This window comes from Ailuropoda melanoleuca, chromosome 8 (genome assembly GCF_002007445.2).
Source record: "Ailuropoda melanoleuca isolate Jingjing chromosome 8, ASM200744v2, whole genome shotgun sequence".
NCBI lineage: Eukaryota > Metazoa > Chordata > Mammalia > Carnivora > Ursidae > Ailuropoda > Ailuropoda melanoleuca.
Window position 1 is genome coordinate 5,998,751 of NC_048225.1, and position 17,908 is coordinate 6,016,658.

The window sequence follows — 17,908 nt, forward strand, 5'->3', positions numbered from 1 at the left end:
TTCTCTTAGTGAATTGACTTCTTTATCATCATGTAATGATCTTTTTCATCTTTTGTTTTTGGCTTATGGTATATTTTGTCTTATATAAGTAAGCAGCTACCCCTGCTCTCTTTTGGTTTCTACTTGCATACAGTATCTTTTTCCAGCCCTTTATTGTGGGACTGTATGTCCTTAAAGATGAAATGAGTTTCTTGTAGGCAGTGTATAGTTGGGTCTTATCCATCCAACCACTCTATGCCTTTTGGAGAATTTAATTCATTTTAATTTAGAATAATTATTGATAGGTAAGGGACTTAATGTTATTTAACTCTTTTCTGGCTGTTTTGTTGTTCCTTGTTTTTTTCTTCCTCTTTGCTGCCTTCCTTTTTGAATTGATTTCCTACAGAGATATGCTGATTCCCTTGTCTTTATCTTTTATGGATCTGTTGTAGGTTTTTACTTTGTGGTTGCCATGAAGCTTACATAAAACATCTTGTAAATATAACAGTCTGTTTTATGTTAAGTCTGGCTTATTTCCATTGCATACAAAAACTCTACCCTTTTATGTTCCCTCTTATGTTTTTGGTGTCACAATTTACCTCTTTTTATATACTGTGTATTCATTAATGAGTATTGTAGCTATAGTTATTTTTAATACTCTTGTCCTTTAATCTTTATACTTGAGTTATGTGGTAAACACACTACCATATTACAGAACTAGCTTTTTTTTGAACTTGCATTTTTTTAAATTTTATTATTTTTTAAAGATTTTATTTTATTTTTTTATTTGAGAGAGAGGGAGTGAGAGCAATCATGAGCAGGGGGAGGGCAGAGGGAGAGAGAGAGGGAGGAGCAGACTCCCCACTGAGCAGGGAGCCCAATGTGGGGCTCGATCCCAGGCCTCTGGGATTGTGACCTGAGCAGAAGACAGACGCTTAACCAACCGAGCCATCCAGGCACCCCGTACTACCATGTTTTGAATTTAACTCTATACTTACCTTTACCAGTGTATTGGATAATTTCATATGTTTTCATGTGCTTTGCATCCTTTCATATCAGCTTGGATTCATTCAGCTTTTGCTTGTCCAGGATAGTCTTTATCTCTCCTTTATTTCTGAAGGACAGCTTTGCTGGTTAGAATATTTTGGTTGGAATTTTTTTCTTTCATACCATCCCATCCTCTCTAAGCCTGTGAAATTTCTGCTGAGAAATCTGCTGATATCCTTATAGGAATTTCCTTGTCAGTTACAAGCTGCTTTTCTCTTGCTGCTTTTAAGATTCTCTTTGTCTTTGAATTTTGGCAGTTTTATTATAATGTGTCTTAGAAGAGATTTCTTTCAGTTGAATTTGGGGACCTATGAGCTTTATAAACTTGGACATTCAAATCTCTCCACAGATTTGGGAAGATCTTGGTGATGATTTCTTTAAATAAGCTTTCTGCGCCCTTCTTCTTGTCTCCTTCTGGGATTCCAACAATTTTCAGAGTGTTTCTTTTAAAATGTATGTTGTAGATAATGTAGGCTTTCTCCACTGTCTTTCATTCTTTTCCCTTTGTTCTCCTCTGATTGGATAATTTCAAAGTTTCTGTCTTCTAACTCACAGATTCTTTCTTCTGCTTGATCTGTTCTGTTGTTGATCCTCCCCTCTGAGGTTGTTATTTTATTTTATTCTTCAGCTGCAGAATTTTTTTTTTAATTATTTCTGTCTCTTTGTTAAACTTCTCATTTTGTTCATACATTGTTTTCCTGGTTTTGTTGATTTTTTTTTTTTTTTGGTACCTGATTGAACTTCCTTTCAACAGCTATTTTGTTTTCTTTATCCAGTAAACTGTAGATCTTCATGTGTTTGAGATCAGTTACTGGAAGATAACTGTGACCTTTTGGTGGTATTGTGTTTCCTAGATTGGTCACACTCCTTGAAGTTTTGTGTTGCTGTCTTCACATTTGTGGTCACAGGCACCTCCTTTAGTCTTGACTAACTTCCTTCAAGAGAGAAATGCCCTTTGTCATCCCTAGGCCAGCTAGGGATTCTGAGGCTTTCTCAGACCTTCTATGGATTCTCCTGGTCCACACTTCTTGCTCTCTCTTGTGCCAGAATTTTTAAGCTTGTATGTCTTCTCTTGATCTTGAAACATATCAGGCTAAATGTTTACACCTTACCTTTTGCTTTTCCAAGAATGGCACTAATGCTGAAGTGGTCTTTCCCTGACCTGCAGATTTGGGTCATGCTCAGTAGCTGTTTGCCAAAGCTCACTCACCACCACTATCAGGAGCATGAACAGGAAGCTGGACATAGGTGGGGGGGGGTATGGGTGGGGCACACAAGTGCTGGAGGGTGCCCATGGGCCAGTTGGAGGGATCCGTGTGCAAGGCATCTCCACTGGTTCATGGATGGGGTTCTTGATGGAATCCATGACACAATGAATAAGATTCACATTCTTTTATTCTGAGAGTCCTGTCTGCCACTCCTCCAGCCTCTTCCTGCCTCTTGCCCCCAGCCAGGCAGTTAATGATCTATTACTCTGGATGGAGTGAGAGAGAAATGGGCTTTTTGGGCAGCATTCCACACAGCTGGGGAAGCTGGGCACTCACTTGCTCTCACTTTCCACCATGGGAAAAATCATGGCCAAGATCTCTCAGCCCTCAGTTTTGCCATTTGGAGGGAGGGGTGTTATGAGTGAAGTCAAACTGTTCCTCTTACCCTCTCCAGTGTGTTCAAACTCACGCTGCTTTTTTTTTTTTCCCTTCTCCATTGGTGTGCTGAATTTCTACACTGGAAAACTGGACTTCCACAAGGGTCCTCTCATCTGTGGGTAATTGTTTAAGGTGGTTTTTTCCCACTGCTGAAAGGGGCTGGAGCCCATTCACAGCTGGGACTGTAGTCCATGTGCCTGTTACCTGCAGCGTGGTTGGGTGAGACTCCTCTCAGGTCTCTTGACATCTAGTGATGGATCCCACAGCTCCCACAAAAGCATTTTTGTCCCGGGGTGGATGCCGCATGTTGTTGGGAGGGGACACGAACAGGGATGTCTTCTTCAGCCGTGTTGCTGACCTCACTCTGTAGTACCTTACCATTTGGAGGAGGCCTTTCTGAAGAGACCACTGTGACCATATTTGCTTTCTTGCTTTTCTTATGTTTCCTAGATTCATTACATTTTCCCCCTTTGGATGAATTACCTATAGAATATCTATATTATTGTTTAATAATTAATTTGTTACACAAATTATTACTTATTTGCTATGGAAAGTAGGATAAAATACCTTTCTGGAATTTGAACTGGTCCACAAAGCAGCAAAGCTGCTAATTATGAAGATATTTGGGTTACATAAATTTCCCATCTTCCTTTTATTATCTGAACCAGCTATTTCCTGCAGGGAATATAATGTTCAAGAGCACATTAACAAAGGATGCATTAGTAAAGCCCACTAATTAGGCCGTTTCTGATGAGCTGCTCTGAAGATGCACTTGAAGTACAGGCAGGGCAAAAATCAGTATTACCCTGTACCTAATCAACCATGGTACTGTAGCCCAGTGGGACTGGCACAGGACTGGCAATATTCAAGCACATTAAGACTCAATACTTTTTTTTTAAAGGCCCATTTCCACTAAGAATTATTCTCTTTGCTAACTGAATTCCCATCATGGGGAACTCTTTCGTGTTCATCTCTCCAAGTACCTTTCAAAATGCAGTTGTTTATGGCTTTAAGTAACCTCATAGTGCTGTCTGGTTTGTCTTTCCTCCAATGGTGAAAGAGAATGGCTGCTGAGTCAGAGCATTGGGCATTTCTGGGAGGTGAAATGGGAAGTTATTTATGGCCTTGCTTCAGGCTGGTCATAAGTAGATATGCTGATTAAGCACATTCATTCATATCTAGGCATGCTTCTTAAGAAATAATATACTCCATTCGAACTTGAGCAATTTGTTCTTTTTTGGAATAAATCGTATGCTTGGAATGTAATATTTCTATGATATTTTTTGCTTTTTATTATATAACATCAATGTAAGAATTTATTTGAAAGGGAGTAGTTTATAGGCAGAAAGGAAATTACCATGTATTGAGTATTACTATGTTCTTGCCTTTATGTAATTTCATTTAATTCATACAGCAGTTCTGCTAAGTAAATTATATAATCTTCATCTTTACAGATAAAGAGACTAGGCTTAGAGATGGTAATTGATCGGCTAAGATTTGATGGTTAGTGCCAAATCAGTGCTATTTCCACAGCTAATTCTTTTCTTTCTTGTCTTCCAAATATTGACTGAAGCAAGTCAACTCTTTGCCTGGCTTTGGAGCAGAATTTAGAGTCCTTCAAATCTGGGTCTGATTCCCCTGCTTATAATCTGGGTGCAGTCATTTAATCATTGTAGAATGAAGCTAATGCTTCCCATACCAAGGATTTTCATGAAGATAAGTGATATAATCTGTGCAAAGCGTGTGGCACAGTGCGAGATCATTAGTAAGTCCTTAACAAGGGATCACTATTACGAAGACCACTAGATGGGCTTTTTTTTTTTTGCTTTAATCTTGCATCTAGTAATTGGGTCATTTTTGAATATGATGATAATATCTCAGAACACTTTGATAATGTTTTGTTTTTCTTCTATTTTCAGTGTATTAAGTGATTTCCTTTGCCTTCAGAAACTAGCTTTATTTTTATGGTCTGTGCCTCAGGTGTATGCAGAATACTGCAGTAACGTTTGTTTGGGTTTTTTAATTGAAGTATAGTTGACACACAATCTTAACATTAGTTTTAGTGGTACAACATAGTGATTCCACAACTCTATATCTTACGCTGTGCTCACCACAAGTGTACACACCATCTGTCACTGTACAACACTATTACAATTCTATTGATTATATTCCCTATGTAGTGCCTTTCATCCCCATGAATTATTCATTCCATTACTAGAAGTCTATACCTCCTACTGCCTTCACCCATTTCACCCATCCTTCCCTCTGGCAACAACCAGTTCTCTATGTTCATGGATCTATTTCTGCTTTTTGTTTGTTTTGTTTTTCAGATTCCACGTGTAAATGAAATCATATGATATTTGTCTTTCTCAGCCTGACTTATTTCACTTAGCATAATCCCCTCTAGATCCATCCCTATTTTCACAAATGGCAAGAGCCCATTTTTTTAATGGCTGAGTAATATTCCATTATATATATAATAAATATGCATGCTACATCTTTATCCATTCATCTGTCAAGGGTCACTTAGGTTGCTTCCGTATTTTGGTTATTGTGAATAATGCAGTGAATGTAGAGATGCATATATCTTTTTGAATTTATGTTTTCATTTTCTTAAGGTAAATACGCAGTAGTGGAATTACTGGATCATCTGATTTTTCTATTTTAATTTTTTGAGGAACCTCCATACTGTTTTTCCACAGTGGCTGCACCAGTTTGCATTCCCACCAACAGTGCACAAGGGTTTCTTTTTCTCCACGTCCTTGCCAACACTTTTTATTTATCTTTTTGATACTAGCCATTCTGATACTTCATTGTAGTTTTGAGTTGCATTTCCCTCATAATCAGTTATGTTGAACATCTTTTATTTGCCTCTTGGCCCTCTGTATGTCTTTTTTGGAAAGATGTCTATTCAGGTCCTGTGGCCATTTTAAAATTGGATCATTTGGTTTTTTTGGTGTTGAATTGTGGAAGTTTTTTATATATTTTGGATTTTAACTGCTTATCATATATGTCATTTGCGAATATCTTTTCTCATTTAGCAGGTTGCCTGTTGTTTTGTAGATGGTTTCCTTCACTGCAAAAGCGTTTTAGTTTGTAGTCCTAGTAATTTATTTTTGCTTTTGTTTCCCTTGCCTGAGGAGACATTTTTAGAAAAATGTTGCCAAAGGCAATGTCCAAGAGATCACTGCCTATATTTTCTTTAAGGAGTTTTATTGTTCAGGTCTCACATTTAGGTCTTTAATACATTTTGAGTTTATTTTTGGGTATGATGTAAGAAAATGGTCCAGTTTTCTTCTTTTGCATGTAGCTGTCCAGTTTTCTCAGCACCATTGATTGAGGAGACTTTTACCCATTGTATATTCTTGCATCCTTTGTTGTGGATTAATTAACCATGTAAATTTGGGTTTATTTGGGGGCTCTCTATCCCTGTGTCTGTTTTTGTGCCAGTACCATACTGTTTTGAGTACTGTAGCTTTGTAGTTTATTTTGAAATTTGGAATTGTGATACCTCCAGTTTTGTTCTTTTTCAACATTGCTTTGGACATTCAGGGTCTTTCGTGGTTCTGTAAAAATTTTAGAATTATTTGTTCTAGTTCTGTAAAAATGCCATTAGAATATTGATAAGGATTGCATTGAATCTGTAGATTGCTTTGGATAGTAGGACATTTTAATAATATTAACTCTTGTAGTCGATGAGCATAGTATATCTTTCCATTTATTTGTGTCTTCAAATTTCTTTCATTGATGTCTTATAGTTTTCAAGATACATGTCTCTTACCTCTTCAGTTAAATTTATTCCTAGGTATTTAATTGTTGTTTTTTTTTGTTTGTTTGTTTGTTTTTGTGCAATAGTAAATGGGATTGTTTTCTTAATTTCTCTTTCTGCTATTCCAATATGGAAATGCAGTAGATTGCTGTACATTGATTTTGTGTTCTGCAACTTTACTGAATTCATTTATTTCCAGAAGTTTTTTGGTGGAGTCTTTAGGCTTTCTATATATAGTATCATGTCTGGAAATAGTGACAATTTTACTTCTTCCTTCCAATCTGGATGCCTTTTATTTCTTTTTCTTGTCTGATTGCAGCAGCTAGTACTTCCATTACTATTTTAAATAACAGTAGTGAGAGTAGAATACTGCAATAATGTTTGTTTTTCAAGACTATATGTGGGTCTTATATATTTTAAATGGGGGAAGTTTATTTGATGTCTTAAATAATTCAACATTTGAGGTTCTATTTTACTCATGATCTATGTATCACAACTTAATACAACAGGTATTAGTGTCTGGTATCCTGATATCTGTGAGCCTGTAGAATGCTACCTAAAGGATAACCTAACTTTAAACAGTGGCTGTCGCTGTGGCGGGACAAGCACAGATAAGAGCTAGTCTGGAGCCAGAGTACAGGCCATCGGTGTCCTCAAACTGTTGATAATATATCCATAGCTCCCTAGAATTGTGAGACTTGGACAAGACTGTGTGTACAAAGTACCCTGCACAGTGCCTGGTGCATAATAGGTACCCCCCCTCCCCATGTGTTAATGGGAAGGTTCTTACGATGCACATATCCTGATGTTGTTACACTTTCTTTCTCTCTTGAATAATAGTACCACTTTACCAACTCTCTGTTTTGGTAGTTTTGTCCTATTTGAAGTGTTTGATTTCATAATGGATTTAGTTATTTATCAAGTAAATCATTGGATTTGTTCCCACCAGTGATACCAAGAAGAAGCAGGGAATGAGGAAAAGGAACAACAGCGAAGTGGAAGACGTGGGACCCACAAGTCGTAACAGAAAGAAGGCCAAGTGGGAGACCTTAGAGCCTTTGGATACAGGCCTGTCTTTAGCAGAGGATGAAGAGCTGGTGTTACATCTGCTCAAAAGTCAAAGCTAGATACTCTGTGCTCTTCTCCTTGAAACCTCTGATCACAATTATGTGGACAAGAAGTTGGAAAAACAAGTGGCTTTGGAACACTTAGGTGACATGAGTCCCATGCCCAAAGGACCTTTCCTCCAGGCAGAAGCGATTATATCTCTAAGCCCCTTTCACAGGACATGCTTGTACTATCCCAGAGCAAAGTCAGAGTGCGGGTGGATTATAAAATTTCTTGATCCCATTTTCCAGCATGTGCTCTGTTGTTAGATTTTACCCATGGGTTCCTACGTCCATTTTCCAATGGGAAAAGCTTCCTTTGTTTGACTGGCAACTTCTGGAGACCTTGTTTCATTGTTAGAAATTCCTATCTTGCTTATCACACAGAAATTTCTATGTACTGTAAAACAAAATTGCTCACAGTTTTGATGTATTTCCTATCTCTAAAGAGACAGAAAATGGTGGACCAGCCCTGAGAAAAGAGTATTTTTGAATTGCGATGATCAATAATAAACATATTTCCTATAAAATATTAATGTTTTCGTTGTGTCCAGTAATAAGAGAGCACTCTCAGGGGAAGGTTCCTGAGAGTAAAATGGTTGGCCAATTTCTGACGGTGAATTTTTCATATTCTTAAATTAGCCTTCCTACAGATACCATTTAACTTATACTTGCAGATTTCATAGCCATTTCTGAAATCTATAGAAGTCCTGCATCTGAAGACTGTGATCCAAAACCAGTCCCTTAGTGAGCGCCCAGCAGGCTGTAGGTCTTCTGTCGGAGCCCTGTTGAGCTTGCACCACAGAGCCCCACCCAGAGCCAGCTCCTGGTAATGAGTAAGAAGCAGAACAAGACAGAGCCTGTTTCTGGTTACAAATAACTTGTCAGATTTTTCGTGGGGAAAGAAATCTAGGCCTTGGCATGCTCGTTTTACCATAGATTTATCACCCTCTCACTATTCTCTCCCTTGGCTCCTTCCCACTCCATGTGCAAAGTAATTTTCCATAACTTGTCCAAGTCACTCATGAATCCAAGGAAGGGAGTGTCCCACCTGGATATCCCCAAAACACTTCCAACTCAGCTGGAGTCCATATCGTTTCTGAAAAGTTTCTCCTACTTGTGTAATCGGTATCCCTTGGGGGCAACACCAGGAAACTCAACTACTCTCAGCCTCTCCCTTGACCACCCTTCACTTCGCTGGTTCTGTCGATTCCTCTTCATATGACTCTTCTACCCATGGTGTGTTCCTTCATCTTCCCAGCTTCTGTCTTCAGTCAGAGGTCAGATTCTCCTCGTGACATGCTCACATCCTGCCAGTGACCTCCCAGCCAGTCACGGTCTTCCAGTCTCCCATTTCTCTAGGCGTAGCCCTGAGCTGAGTGTGTTTCTTCCTAGCGGTTTCTTACTTCTGCTCTGGTGCTTTTCACACAGTGTTCCAGACATTGTTTATAAGCCTGTCGTCCCTGTTATGTGACAAGTTTTTAGACCGTGCTTATCCATCCTGTGTACCCCCCAGAGCCAAATACAGCACCTGCCTCATAATGGATTCTCAGTAGATGCTTATGGAATTAATGAATGAACAGGAATAGTCCAAGACAGTTTGTTAAAAGATATGTTCTAGTACATTGCATTGTCACCTCTGGTAGGAAGGATATAGAGTGATGGAAATGAGAACTGGATAAAATGGCTATAATGGGGAAGAATGACTATAGATGGGAAAGAAATTTAGGGTACAACAAACTGGAAAGATTTTGAAATTAAAATTTCTGGTACAGGATCTCTTGGCCTTGACTATTTCCATAGGACAGAAGGATCTAAAAGTATGTAAACTGAAGGCTTACCATTGAATTCATTCTGTGCAGTTTTGGATTTTGTTTGTTCTAACCCAAATGAGGAATTAGGGCAGTTTTATATTCTGTATCTGTAAACATTGAATAAATATATTGCCAGGCCTTCAGTTCATAAACTAATTTGAGTTGTATTCTGTCCCTGGTACAGACTGGATCCTGACTTTTATACACATTGTAGGGGATTTTAGTTTGCTGGTTTTGAAAACTAATTAAAATATCCGAACAGTGTTGATAGAAAACTCGGGTAAACAATGCATGATAGATTTTGTTTGGTGTTCTTGTATGTTGTTACTTTTCAGCAAATATTCACTGCACCCCCCCCTTTCCTCCCTTTGGAAAATGTCATTTTTCCCCTCCGCTCCTGTTGGGCCTGGCCATGTGACCCCACGTGGAATGTGGTGGAAGTGGCCGTGTGCCTGTTAGAAGCAGAGCCTTGAGGGTGCATTGGTGTGGCCAACAGCCCTCTACCTTAAGACCAACAGGGACCAGGGAGAGGATACTGCTTCAGTCTGGGTGCAAGGTGATCATAGGACATGTCACACAGACCTGTAGCCACCGTGTTCACTCTAAATCTTGGGGAGCAAGAAATCCACTGAGACTTGGGGGTTTTTCCACAGAAAAAAAGTTGAGAGAAACACAGAACCAATGAGCAAGAATATTCATCCATTCAATAAATGTTAATAAATTCAGCAACTACCATATGCCAGGCTCTGTACTTGTGAGAAATACAAACAGTTCTCTCCCCTGCTACCATAGATTGGGCGGGGGGGGGAGAAAGAAGCAAGTTCATCATATTCGTGCATTATGAAAAGAGGTGGAAAAAGGAAGATGACTTTCCGCGTGAGAGCGATGTTGCTGGAATGCAGGAAGTGAGAAGGACGTAGGTGGTCACATGGCCTAGGACCCAGAGACTCGGTCTTGCCTGATGCTTCTCCAAGGCCAAGAAGCCATTCGTCAGTCCCACTTGTATAAGATGATCCCTAAAATTGCATGAGTCTCCTAGAGCAGATACACCCAGCAGCAGAATCCTTTGGAGGACTGCCATCTCATAAGCTTAACGTGACATTTTAGATTTGTTTGGAACTATAAAAAATGAGTAAGTTTAATTAAATGTAATTAATTTTGTTATACAACATTTGAAATACCCTGAACATGGAAAGTCATCTCTATGCCTGTCAGAGTCTCCCAGAGGATGCAGATGTTCCTGGGAGGTGTGGGGAGGAAGCAGGGATGCGAGGTAGTGATGCAGGTAGAGAGGAAGGAGCCTGCAACCAATATTTGGAAACCTTGTTTCGTTTCCTTTAAGACCATTTTAACCAGAAGTGTGATCACAGTGTGATTTTCCTTCTCTGGCCCCTGCTGATCAGACAGCTCAGGGCAGACATGCTTTATGTGATAATATCCCGAGCCTGCTGAATCAGGAGTTGGCAGCCAGCCCAAAGGCTAGCCATGAGCCCATGAGAGAGGCTGGTACAAAAAACTCTGTCCAAAGGGGCAGATTGGGCAAATAACGTTCTTACTCCCAGAAACCGAAATTTAGGTAGTCAAGAGGACAAGGTTAGGAGACAGACCAGGGAACATGATAGGCAGAAAGTGAGCTCAGATGAGGAGTTAGGCACGGCTATGAATGAACGAGAACTCTGGCAAAAATATAAAGAGTAAATGGTGAGGGAGCCAGTTGGTTGTGGAACGTGAGGCAGATCCGTGGGAAGGAGAGAAGCTGGGCAGGAGCAGTGAAGACCTCACAGGTCTCTGAGCCACACGGACGGACCCTCCAGGGCTTGATCCGTGACGCTTTACTTTCTTGTCGGTCCTCTTAGATTCCTGTGCAAGTCTGTCTCCTTCACTTCCTGAGGTGTAAGACAACGTGGCCTCCGCTAGTCTGAGTGAGTCTCTGGGGTTTGGTACCCAGAAGAGCTTCCGTAAACTCAGTGGACTGGCGTGCCCTGCTGCTCAGACTTCAGTGTGCGTGGCAGTCACAGTGCTCGTCCTGACGCGTGGGTCCGAGACGGGGCCCGAGAGTCTGCATTCCTTATAAGCTCCAGGTGACGGTGTGCCTTTGGCCCTTGGTCACATTTGAGTAGCAAGGCACTAATGGAATTCGGAGAGTTATTAAAATCATCATTCACAGATAGGGTTCTGTCAGAGTCCCAGCAGGAAACAGATGGCACACACAAATTAGCATCGTTCTAAGGGGATTTAATAAAAGGGTTATTTACACAGGCCAGCGCAGGGTGTAAGGAAATCATGAGGGATGGTCTACCTGAGGCTAGTCACAGAAGTGTTCCCCCTCCTCACCCTGAAGGAATGAGGGGAGAGGCGGGAAGGAGAGACAGCAGCGTTGTGACCTTCATCGGCGGCCAGCCGGAGGGGACCACAGGGAACCAGCCCAGAGAGTAAATCCTGGGACTCACTGTTGCCTCTCGAGCCAAAAAGAGCAAGCTGCCCATAGAGGTAAACCTGTGCAGTCACCCGGGACACAGCAAGGTGGAGAAGCGTAAGGGCTGACGGGAGAAATTGGCACGGGGACGTAGGGCGTAAAGAAATGGCGTCTTTCTGTGGGAGAAGAGGAGACGTCGTCCCGGGCGCTCTCTAAGGACCAGGCACACGGCGAGGGTGGACCGCAGGAAAGCAGCCTGTGAGACACGGTCAGGGTCAGGTAGGGTCGAGGGTTGTGAAGAAAGGGAACGCGGGGTGAGGAGAGCAGGGACTGGTGGTGAAGGCCAGCCAAACCTCTGGTGGGTTTGCAGTCTGAAGAGCAGGGCTGCTTCCCGAGAGCATGAGCGGCCCCTCGGCAGCGGGAAGTGAGCGAAGAGAACCGTCTAACCCGATGGGCTGGTGTCACCAGAAAATTTGTGAGCGCTATCCTCCGCTGCTCTCCTAGCTTCGCGGTCTCTCCTGCTCTCCAGCACGGCTGTCTCACCCCTTCCTCTCAAATCTCCAAAACCTCTACTCCTTCTTCGCTCTTGGCCAATGACCTGACTTTCGATTTTACTGAGTGAAAATAGGCCAGAGACCTGCCCCAAAGTGCCGCACCCCACCCACCCGCCCGGCTGCCCCTGTGCCTGCGCACCCTGCCTTCCCTCCTGCCCCTGGGGAGGGGCTGTCCGCGCTCCCGCCTGGGCCCACCCCCTGCATGAGCTGGGTCCCCTCCTGCCTTCTCACAGATGTCACTTCTGCAAGTGTGCGCTCTCTCCACTGTATTACCACTTTCTGCTCCCTCCTGGGCTGTTCCCATCTGTGAGTAAACGTCTGTGGGGTCCCCCATCTTAAACCAAAACCATCCCTTCCCAGCCACAGCCCCATTTCTCTCTTTCTCTCTTCCCCTTTTTGGTATATATAACTCCTCGAAAGAGTCGTCTCTGCTCCTGTCTATACTTCCTTCCCTCCCAGTCCTCCAGTCCTTCGAGGTACAATTGATACTGAATCAACTGCATGTTTAAAGAACCCAGTTTGAGAAATCCTGACCTGTGCACATATCCCTACATGTGCATAGTGGATAATGACCACATACCCACAGGCCCTAAAAGTTTCCTCGTGTTGCCCTCCGCTCTCCGCTTCCCAGCCAGCCACTGATAGTTCTGAGTCACTTTGGATTGGTTTACATTTGCTAGAATTGTGTATAAATAGGGTCGCACAGTGTGCGTTCATTTTCGTCTGGCTCCTGGAGCTCAGCACCATCTTGCGAGGCATCCACGTCTCAGTGCTTACCAAGCATTTGTTCCTCTTCTTGCTGAGCAGTCATCCACTGTCGGATCATACCACGGTTTATCCCTTCACCATTAACCAACGGGGAAAGCATCCTTCTTGGCAATTACAGATAAAACTGCCAGGAAGTGGACAAGTCTGTGCGTGTGGTCCTGTGTTTTCATGTCTCTCGGGTAAACACCTGGGAGGGGGAATGGCTGTCTCAGGTGGTAGTTGTATAAGTTTTTAAGAAACTACCACATGGTCTTTCAAAGGGGCTGTATCATTTTACAGTGCTGCCAGCAGCGTGTGGGGGTCTCAGCTTCCACATGCCCTCACCAGCACTTGATACAGTCAGTCTTTTTATTTTTTTTATTTTTATTTTTATTTTTTTTTAAAGATTTTTTAATTTCTTTATTCAACAGAGATAGAGACAGCCAGCGAGAGAGGGAACACAAGCAGGGGGAGTGGGAGAGGAAGAAGCAGGCTCATAGCAGAGGAGCCTGATGTGGCTCGATCCCACAACGCTGGGATCACGCCCTGAGCCGAAGGCAGACGCTTAACCGCTGTGCCACCCAGGCGCCCCCACAGTCAGTCTTTTTAATTTTAGCCCTTTTAATGGGTGTGTAGTGACGTCTCATTGTGACTTTAACCTGCATTTCCCTCATGGCTTAAACACATTGAACATCTTTTCATGTGCTTATTTGCCATCCATATGTCTTCTTTGGTGAAATGTGTATTCAAATATTTTGCCTATTTTTAAATTTGGTTCCTTGTTTTCTTAGTTAAAGTTATAAATTTATCTGGGTTTCTGGACACAAGTCCTTTATCAGATACATGGTTTGCAAACATTTGCTCCCATTCTGTGGCTTGTCTTTTCATTCTCTGTTTCCTGATCGTCTTTTGAAGAGCAGAGCCTTTAATTTTGATGTTTAATTTATTTTTTCTTTTGTTGATCATGGGGTTGGTGTCATAGCTAAGAAATCTTTGCTTATCTCAAGGTCACAAAGATTCTCTCCTATGTCTTCCTCTAAGAGTTTTATAGTTTTAGGCTTTCTACGCAGATTCATGCTGCATTTTGAATTAATCCTTGTATGTGAGGCAAGATGTGGATCGAACTTCATTTTTTGGCATGTGGATACCTAGTTGATCCAACATCATTTGTTAAAAAGACTGTTTTTCCCTCCACTGAATTGCCTTTGCATTTTGTCATGCCAGAAAGTAAGAAAATGCTCAAAAAGAAAAAACTCACAATATGGTGGTTTGCCAAAGGGGTGTATGGGAGCCAACTGAGAGCTCTCGATGCTCTCAGTGGCCAGAGTGGAGAAAGGTTGAGCAACAAAATAAGTGAAGTAGGGTTGAATTATAACGCAATATATATAAGGATCCATGAGTCCATGCTGATCTAAATAAATGACTAAATAAATAAATGGGAGAAGAGACAAATCTCCCATGTAGAGGAATCCCAAATAACTTACATACTCTGCCCTCAAGGAGGTGGGCTGCGTGTAGTGACTTTCTTCCAAAGAGTACAGTATGAAAAGAAAGGGGGAAAACAAAAGGAGTAACTTCACAGCAAAAACCTGACAGACTTCACCTCAGCCAGGGGGTCATGTCCTTAGCAACAGTGGTCTGTGATGGTTGACCGTGCGTACTCTTAATACGATGGGATGAGAATGGCACGCTAACCTCAGTGGTCTTCCTCCCCTAAACGCACAACCTCAGTCTGATCATGAGAAGAGATGTCAGGCAAATCCAGGTTGTGAAACATTCTACGACACAGCTGACCAGTGCTTGTCAAAAACTCTCAAGGTCATCAAAAAAGGGAAGTCTGAGAAATGCTTACAGCCAAGGGGAGCTTAATTAGGAGACATGCTAACAAAATATAGTGTGGTGTCCTGGATGGAACCCTGAAACAGAAATACGACATTAGATAAAGACTAAGGAAATCTGAATAAAGCATGGAGTTTAGTTAATAATAATTTATCAGGATTGGTTCATTAATTGTGAGAAATGTACCATAATCGTGTAAGATACTGAAAACAGGGGAACTGGAAGCAGAATGTGTGGGAGCTCTGTACGAGCTTCACAATGACTCTGTAAGTCTTTTTAATGATGCAAAAGTTTTAAATGAAAAGTTTATTTCAACAATGACACATAACAGATGCCGCATATTTTATCTAATCTAATCTATTATGATGGGACATTTAAGTAGTTTCTAAATTTTTGCTTTTAAGAACATTTATGATGAGCGTCCTTACAATTAAATCTTTGCACACATCTGTTACTATTCCCTTTAGAATAAGCTTGTAGAAGTGAAGTTGAGGGATAACAGGTTTGCGTATCATAATTGTATTAAGGATTTTGATACAATATACCTAATGCACTTTCGATGGAAGAATGTTAACTCCAAATAATGAAGGTTGACCCGTTTTGGAAAGAACTGTGATCTATTTCCTGTCCAAGCCAGTCACATCAAAATGTCATGAAATGGTCCCGTCAACTCCCTGAGAAAGTCACCTGCCAATGTCTGAACCCGTGAAGCGTTCAGAGGTGTGCCTTGCATTGGGTGTCTGCAACCCATACCAATAGAGTCTTGAACCTGTGAAGGCACAGGTCTCTGTCAGAAGATGTCACTTCCTCACACTGAGTTGGACCAACCCAGTATAAAAAAAAAATGAAAGCAGAAAAAAAAAAAATACAGATCTCCAGATATCCAGAGGATGTGACAGAGCTCTCCTGGATTTTTTCAGTCAGTGAAACTAAGACCAATATTATAGATGAGTGGTTCTCAAAGTGTGGTCCCTGGGACCACCAGCATCGGCCTTACCTGGGAATGTGTTAGAAATGCCGAAAAATATGTGGGTTTTGGTTTTGTTTTTGTTTTGAGAAGTATATGCTCTTAAAGATTTAAATAGCTTTAGAAGCACCTGGGTGGTTCAGTCAGTTAAGCGTCCATCTCTTGATTTTGGCTCAGGTCATGATCTCAGGGTCCTGAGGCCGAGCCCCACATCGGGCTCCATGCTGAGCAAGGAGTCTGCTTAAGATTCTCTCTCTCCCTCTCCCTCTGCCCCACCCCCCACTCACACATGTGCTGTCTCTCAAAAAAATTATATATATTAAAAAAATTTAAGTAGCTTTGTAAGATAAAATTCACAGGCCATACAATTCACCCATTTAAAATACAAAATTCAGCAGTGTTTAGTTAGTAACATATTTGTGCAACCATCACCATAATTGATCTTAAAATATTTTCGTTATCACCAAAAGAAACCCTGTCCCCTTTAGCTGTCGCCTCCTATCCCCCAGCCCTGTGCAACCACTAATCTACTTTCCATCTTTGTAGATTTGCCCGTCATATAAATCAAATCATATAATATGTAGCCTCTTCTGTCGGACTTTTTTTTTCACTTAGCACAATTTTTTCAAGTTTCATCCACATTGTAGCGCGCATCAGGGCTTCTTTCCTATGGCCATGTAGTACTCCATTATATGGAGAAACCACCTTTGTTTACCCGTTCGTGAGTTGATGGACATTTGGGCTATTTCCACCTTTGGGCGACAATGACTGGTGCTGCTGTGAACATTCCTGGGCAGATAGGTGTCCACGGGCTCTTCTGTTGACACCCAGGCACACCACAGTTTGAGACACAGCAGTGTAGATGAGGGGAAGAGCAAATCGGAGATAGTTCTTTTTAGTAAGTGGACAGGACCCTTTATCCTTTAGGCCAGAAGTCAAAGTAGAAAGCCAAGAACCGAGGCAGCGGGAGCGAGGCCCGTGCACCAAGGTTTCTGTTACGACAGATGCAGGGAGAGGTTGGCTTGAGATGGCTGACAGAGAGGAAGAGAGCACAATGAAGTGCTCACTTTGGGACCGTGAGGACACCCCTCACTAACTGACCAGATCTCACTGTGTTGTGAACGTCACCTGGGCTCCTCTTCAGAGGGAACACCTTCCTGGCACCACGGGGCTCCCTCGTTCCTGGAGTTCAGGAAGTGTTTCTCTCTGCCTCTCCACTGTCCTCCACACTCTCCACATCCTCAGGGACAGCCAGGCCACTGAGGCACCACGAGACGAAGTGTCCTGCCTGAAGTCACAGGCAGGACGGGAGAAGGGGGGGTTGCCTCAGTTTCTGCAGCTCCGACGTCACTCCCGCAGACTACACGTCACAGTCACTGGAGGCACTTTTTCAGCCTCTATACCCAGAGACCTGACTGAATGGGGCTGAGAGGAAACCCAAGCCTTGGTACTTTTTAAGGTCCTCCTGGGAGATCTGCACCCCCCACCCCGATTACTTTCTTCTCTTTTCTACTCTTCCTTTTTGAAATAATTTCAGACTTATGCAAAAGATGCAGAATAGCGGAAGAAATCCTGTATGTCCTTCCCTCTTGCGTTCCCAGATGTCTCTGTCTCACTCACGTAAACACAACATAACCGTCCACGTCAGACCGTTCACTCAGCTACGGACCTTTTTTCCAATCATATTGATCGTTGCGATCTGGGTCATTTCAGTTGCTCCGTCTCCTCAGGGTCCTTGCATCTTTCCCAGGTGATTTTTAATGTGCATGCAGGGTGAGCGCTGCTGGGGTGGTCAGTGGAGCCACGCTGTTAGTGTTCAGCACGTGGACCTAGCGCCCCCCCCCTTTCTCTGCCGTGGAAGAGCCACGTCTGAAAATCCAGGGGATGGCCAGGCTGTTGTTATGCTGCTGATGGGACAAATCATTTGAAGATTCCTGACAATTTTTTATGAAGTGTCAGGTGTTATATCTGCCAGGAGGGGAAATGAGGCTAGTTATATTCATCGCAAGGTTACCGGCACCCCG

General features: G+C 42.3%; 1 protein-coding gene across 1 annotated transcript in view; it reads left to right on the plus strand.

Moving 5' to 3' along the window:
- DDX10 (DEAD-box helicase 10) overlaps window positions 1–8,079 on the plus strand; it is a 261,469-nt gene extending 253,390 nt beyond the window's left edge. The window contains exon 18 of the mRNA XM_034665709.1: window positions 7,391–8,079. Within this exon, the coding sequence (XP_034521600.1) occupies window positions 7,391–7,568 (178 nt within the window). The 3' untranslated portion in view covers window positions 7,569–8,079. The remainder of the gene's footprint in view (window positions 1–7,390) is intronic.
- The last annotated feature ends 9,829 nt before the right edge of the window (window positions 8,080–17,908 follow it).